General features: G+C 35.7%; 1 protein-coding gene across 1 annotated transcript in view; it reads left to right on the forward strand.

The window, feature by feature from the left end:
* Positions 1-1,858, forward strand: part of LOC107104879 (OX-2 membrane glycoprotein-like) — a gene marked incomplete at its 5' end in the record, with an annotated part of 17,623 nt that extends 15,765 nt beyond the window's left edge. The window contains one exon of the mRNA XM_015404998.1: positions 1,764-1,858. Coding sequence (XP_015260484.1) covers positions 1,764-1,858 — 95 coding nt within the window. The remainder of the gene's footprint in view (positions 1-1,763) is intronic.
* Positions 1,859-6,658: the final 4,800 nt, after the last annotated feature.

The following is a 6,658-nucleotide window of genomic DNA, read 5'->3' on the forward strand; positions in this document are numbered from 1 at the left end:
CATGTCGCTGATAACTTCTCTCTTGTAGATGCGCTAAAATCAACCAAGTTTGCTGCTGAGAAAAGGCTACGCCTGGAAATCAGTTCTATTAAAGAACAGATCCAAACTAAGAGAGTTCGTCAGGTTTTGTGGTCAAAAACTAAAGACCAGCTCGCCGACTGCTTGACAAAGAAGGGAGCATCCACAACTTTGTTACTTAAGGCTCTTTATGAAGGCTGTTGGGCCGTATCATAAATGTAGTAAGAAGCTTGTTCAAATTTGTTGTTAAAAAGTGAAGATTGGCTTAGCAGTATTGCTAAATAGCTGTGCTTTGCTATGTGTTGTTTTGATGCATACGTTCTATATTTGATGCATTCAATTCATTTCCCTGTGGATGATATAGTGTGGTACGACTCTTCTGAACTCCGTACAACTCGCATAACTGTTGTACCAGGACACCTTCAAAGTTCCTCCCCTGGTCCGAGTGGATACGGGCCGGCACCCCAAAACGGTAGAACCACTCACGAACCAGAACCTTTGCCACAGTTGTTGCTTTCTGATCACGTGTTGGGACAGCTTGGGTGAACTTCGAAAATACATCTGTCATCACCATCACAAGCTCCCTTCCATCACGGGCTGGTTTCACAAGTGTAAAATCAATGGCCAACAGCTGATTTGGTCTTGAAGCGAGAAGGTGTGCCTTGAGATAACATATGTTGTGAATTCGCGCTATATATAAAATAAACTAAATTGAATTGAATTATTCTGGAGATGACCGACTAATAATCTCTATTTATTCACTGGATTGCTGAGAGGGCGTTGGTAGTAAATGGTGGTGTGAAGTCACCAGCCACCATATTGGTACTCCCTAGTTAGATTGGTTGGAATGTAAACAATATGTGTGCAACAGCATCAAACAATGATGATGTTCTCATTTTCAGGGGCGCTTAAGATTTGAAAAATAAAGATAAAAGTAAGTAATTTCCCTCTGGGATTATTAAAGTATTTCTGATTCTGATAAACTCATCACTTTGACACTCACTTGCTGTTTCATAGAATCTGTAGGCTATTGTAATTTATGGTAAAAAAAAAAAAAATAGGCACATTAAATTGTATATTCAGTATGAAGTCCATGAAGTATTAAGGGAGTATTAAGATGGCAGCGGGTGGCTTCAGGTTTTTTGACCTATAAGTGATCCAGAGCATAAATAGAGATCAGTGTGCCCAACATGAATAGTTTATAAGATGGTGTTGTTTTGTTCAAAATTGTATAAACAGCAAAAGGTGCTGTATTGTGTAATTGTGGAGCCTAATTTCACCCCCCTTACTTATGAACAAAAACAAAGACTTCTCAACTAATTGTGACTTTTGTTTAACATGGTTAGATTAAAAATAATTTTGGATTCCTGGATTTATATTTGTAAGTTCAAATGGCAAAACAGGGTGGTCTAATGTGATGTCAAATTGAAAAACTGTAGGCTACCAGATGTTCTCAGACTTCTAAGAGAATGTTGTGGGGTTTCTGTCTTCAATATGAAATCACTTGGACCAAAATCTCAAAGGTTTTTCTGGACCAGCAAGAGGCAAAGAACATTATTTACATATTTTACTTTATTTTTGAATGACAGTATAATTTTAGTGAAGTTGTACTTTATGAGCAGAAAATCATGCGATGCTTTAAAGCTTTTGTATTTTGATCCATGGTGTCAAACTAATCAAAATGTTCACTTTTATCTAAGATAATTGATGATATTTTCATCTCTTCCTTCTGTTTTTTCTGGTAGAGATCATTGAGCGGAAGCAGGAGGGAAATACAATTGTGCTGCCCAATCAGAAAAGCCTCTGCTTCAGTGATGTAGGAAAGAGGAGTGACTGTTGATAAAAAATGATAATGAATACCTAGAGAGCATAAGTGAGGTCAGGTAAGTTGGGAGTTCACTGATCACCTACAGAGGATTTGTGAGAATTTTAAAAAGCTTTTTGCAACTGATTAACTGTAATAACTGTGTCCTTATAAAACTATTTTATATAATATCATTAAGCTTTTAACCAAAACCATTTTTACAATATTTTATGTAGGATTCAGTTTCACTGAATCATCTATATATGTTTTGGTCTTTGTCTGCAAGTTTAGGTTTATTCATTCTATTTTATGCAAAGATTATAACTGCTTAAGATGATGTATAAATATGTATAAAGAACTCATAGGTGCCCATGCAGTGTTTTTATGATCATAGACACAAAAAAAGTATCTCAAGCAGTAGTTAAGGATTTTTTATGTACAATATTTGGGTTGGATTTATAACTTTCAAGGTGTTTTCTTAATGGCTCACATGTATTGTAGAAAAATGTGTGCATAACTATATGTATATATTTACTTAGTATTTACTTAAAATCTGCTGATCCTCATGTGAGCTGACTTCCCCACATCTTGGCTGTGTTGAAGCAAATTTTATTCCTCTAGTGTCCCGCAAAAACCTTATCTTGTTAATTTAAAGATACAGGAAGTCAGATTATTATTACCCAGATCTCCTAAAAGTTGGGTGTTGGATACCCTTCTCACATTTTTTCCTTACCCTGTTCTAAACCTCATAAAAAGTCAAGCTGCAGCTCTGGGAACATTGTTCAATGACCTAATGCTTTCAAATGCTGCTTTTGCCTTTGAATAAAGTTATCTTTTCTTTTTGCTCAAACAGTGTTTCACTTATTGATAATTGGAAATTTCCATAACACATCTGAAAGAGAGGTTATAAATTTAGTTTGCAGACCTAACTGGTCAAAAAACAATAGGATGTAATGCAAGCTATTCAGTTTCAAAACTTCAATCAACTGCATGACAAACATTTACCACAGTTAACAGGTTCCGCATGAATAAATCATATAATAGTTGGACTGCATTTAGAAGAAAGAACTGACTTAAGAAACAGCCACTGCATTAAAACTTCATAGACTCTGAGCATAATTTACATTGGAACAATTGCACAATAGTTTAAGCCAATGGATCGTTAGATAAAACTATGAGATTAGTTTCTCTAAAGGAGACATTTGGGCAAAAGCAAAAATATGCAAATCAGTCAGATATGGTAGTTGTACAGAAATATCTTTAACAGACAAGTTGCTGCACATCAAGTGTTGTTAGGTGAAAACTACACTTCCTGTAGGGGAAAATAAAGCTGCTCATGTTAGGTGTAATTTTAAACAACTAATGTTCATGGGTGTTTTTACTTAAAAAAGAGAAGTGACACAAAAAATGAAAAAGAAGCAAACAGCCTCCATCGTAAGCAGAGTTATCCTTGGTTGGTATTTGAATATGTATCTGTGATCTGATGGACAACATAGTTAATGTGGTAAATGATCGGTTTGGACTAAGACGCATTGTTAATTTTTTTTATTTAAATTTAACTTTTAATAACACAAGATACTGTATTGAAAATGCATTGTTTTACATAAGTGTTTACTGCAGTAGAAAAATAGCGCCATCAATATTTTAACACAGCACAGACAGAGTATACATATTAAGGTATACTTTAATTTATTAAGGTATGTTTTAATTTAGAAGTTGACATTAAAACTACGAAATAAAATTCTCACCTAAAGCAATACAGATTTGAAACATAATTTACAAAAAAGCATTATGTTGATGCAGTGGAGTGCCTTAGAAAAGGGGTTTACTGTACAACACCGTTCATATCTTCCCGCCCTGAAGCACTTCTGTTACAGTTATCCCTTTCAAACGAAAGCTTTCCGAGAATAAGAGGTTGTCCAATCCAAACTAAGGAAGTAGCAAAATAATGACAAATCTATTGCTTATTTAACAATATAAAACTACAAAAGAGGGCATGAGAAACATTTGAAACTTTTTTGTCTGATGTTGCTTTGCATATTCAAATAAAGAACATCTAATGCAAATAGACAAAAGGTGCAATGAAAGGGCTGAAATTATGAAATTATTTTTTCTAAAGAACAAAAGCCATAAAAGTGTACTTTAAAGTAGTAAATAACATTTTAAGACAAGAGGCTTTTGTATATACTTACAGATCAAATTTTTCCATTGCATCATTGTGGTGCTGTGGAGGGGTTTTAGCATATCTAGTGGTGATGTCGTCCTTTTAGGATGTGAAGACTCTGATATTTGGACTGGTCGGTGGTTCCCCCTGGGGTAAAGTTGAGGTGAGAGGCTTTGTGGGACTGTGGGATGTGCCTCAACTCGTGCCGCTGAGTTGGAGGTGTTGGACTGTGTCATCCTGTGGCAGCTCTTGTTGTTGATTGGCCCATTTGGGCTGTGTGGACTTTTCTTTAAGATATTTGGCCCCTAATCTCCATGAGGTTAGGGTTCATTGGGGGTCTGGGTCTGGGGTAGTTTCTGATTTGGGGCTTCTGATACACTCCCTGATGGTGGGTGTTTCAATGGCCCACTGCTTTGTTGATGTCCCCAGGTATCCAGGCCTGGGTGCTTGGGTGTGTGTCACTGCCAGCTCACTCTGGTTGGCCCAGCCTGCTGTGGAGATAGTGTGTCTCAGGATCTCAGGCATCTGGGTACAGTGAATATTAAATGACCTGTACCTATATAACTCTGGGTCCCTGGGCAAGACCCTTAACTCCCACACTGCTCCCCGGGCATCACACAATGGCACCCACTGCTCCCCAAGGGGATTGGTTAAATGCAGAGGTACATTTCTCCAACTTCAGATCAATAAAGTTCAATTATTCATTTTTAGTTTTTCTATTCTTTCTACACACTCACATACTGATCTACTGGAGATGCACATACTTACAGAAGCTGGACATTTATGTTTAAAATATTCCTCTGTTTGTTCTTACTAATTATATTCTAATTTACTCAGACACTGACTTTTACATTTCCATTTTTTTATATTTCAAGCTCACTCCATGTTTAAAGAATGAATTCAATGAGTTTCCCTTTCTAAAATGAACAGTTTAGATATATGAAATTTTTCATAGTATTTATTAATTTATGTTCCTTTATCTCATCCTGAGATTACCCAAACAAATTTTTCTCATTGTCAATGGTAATTTCATTCAAATTGTCCAGATAGATAAGTTGCATTCAGCCTATATAATGTGCCTGATATTTCCATTGTCCAGCATTAGAGAATTTTCTTCTTCAGCAGTCGGTGTCTTTAACCCTGAGCTCTGCCTAAATCACCCAGCCAACCAACTAAGAGACTCAGCTTTAAACCAAGAGACAAGGGTATGCAGCTGTTTGTTTTCTGATTGAGTAGATTATTATTATTCATTATTCTCATGCAGTGGTTAAGACGTTTAATTGTGTTTGCAGTATGAAGTTTGAGTTGTTTTTAGTATTTATGCTGCACTTCTATACATAATCTGAGTCATTGTACATGTTCTTTTTAACAGTGTAATATTAACATAAAACTGTCAATGCAAGCCGGGATTTGTAATCTCTGTAAATTTATTTTTTTCCAGAGAAACATGAAGTTCCAGTCCTCCCTGTTATTCCTGACCCTGTTGTCTGCCATTGAGCTCAGCCATTCTGTTGACTTTGACAGATTTTTGAAGTTCAAAATTCAGCACATCATCAAGCCTGATGAAATGGAAAAGGGGTGTGATGCTGTTATAAACAGTAGACAGATTCGAAATGAACATACCGGTAAATGTAAGCCTTTAAATACCTTCATCCTCCACTCTGTTGAGAATGTTATACCTGTTTGTGAAAGTGGGGTGGCTATCACTGGTAAAAATTTAAAGAAGAGCAAAGGGAAATTCCACACTGTTCTCTGTTCACTCAGTGGTAATGAAAATGATAATCCTTGCCGTTACACCTCAATAAATGAAAATGAAAATATTGTGATTGCATGTGAAGCTGGAGAACCTGTACACTTAGAGGACCCCAGAAAATATTCTCACATTATAGTGAACTAACTGATGACGTGTAATTCTGTTTTCCATGCTGACACCAAGGTGGTTTTATGCTTCACAATTACTTGGGTGTACTATTCCAACTTTCTAACAATAAGACTATGTTCACTTGTTTAAAAAAATGTGAATTTTAAAATCAAGTTGTATTGTCATGCATGTCATATCAACCCTGAATAAAAAAAAAAAAAAAATCTTTTGCCTTGCTTTTTAAACTACAAGTGAAAAAACTAAGTTTTAAATATTGCATTTCTGTCACACTTAATCATAATAACACACACTGAAGTTTTTTGTTGTATCATGAAAAAACTTGAGCATAGAAATAGTCTTTGCACTAATTTCCAACAAATATTTATAATATAAAGCTTTCCCTAACTGTAGAAAGAAATAAATAAAGAATAGATTATTACTAATAGGGTTTACCCATAAAGCAACATTTTTTAAATGATTCTATTTAGTTCAAAATTCAGAGGCTTATTCATATAGATACATAAAAACTTAAAGGAATAGTACACCCAAAACATGATTAGCCTTCATTTTCTACTCACCCCCATGCTGAACAACACTCTGGAGTACTTTTTTGATATCNAGTTGCATTCAGCCTATATAATGTGCCTGATATTTCCATTGTCCAGCATTAGAGAATTTTCTTCTTCAGCAGTCGGTGTCTTTAACCCTGAGCTCCGCCTTAATCAGTCACTGTTCTCTGTTCACTCAGTGGTAATGAAAATGATAATCCTTGTCAGTGCGCCGAAATAGCAAGAGAAGAAAAAATTGTGAT

Source organism: Cyprinodon variegatus, unplaced genomic scaffold (assembly GCF_000732505.1).
Source record: "Cyprinodon variegatus isolate N-32 unplaced genomic scaffold, C_variegatus-1.0 Scaffold1934, whole genome shotgun sequence".
NCBI classification, from domain to species: domain Eukaryota; kingdom Metazoa; phylum Chordata; class Actinopteri; order Cyprinodontiformes; family Cyprinodontidae; genus Cyprinodon; species Cyprinodon variegatus.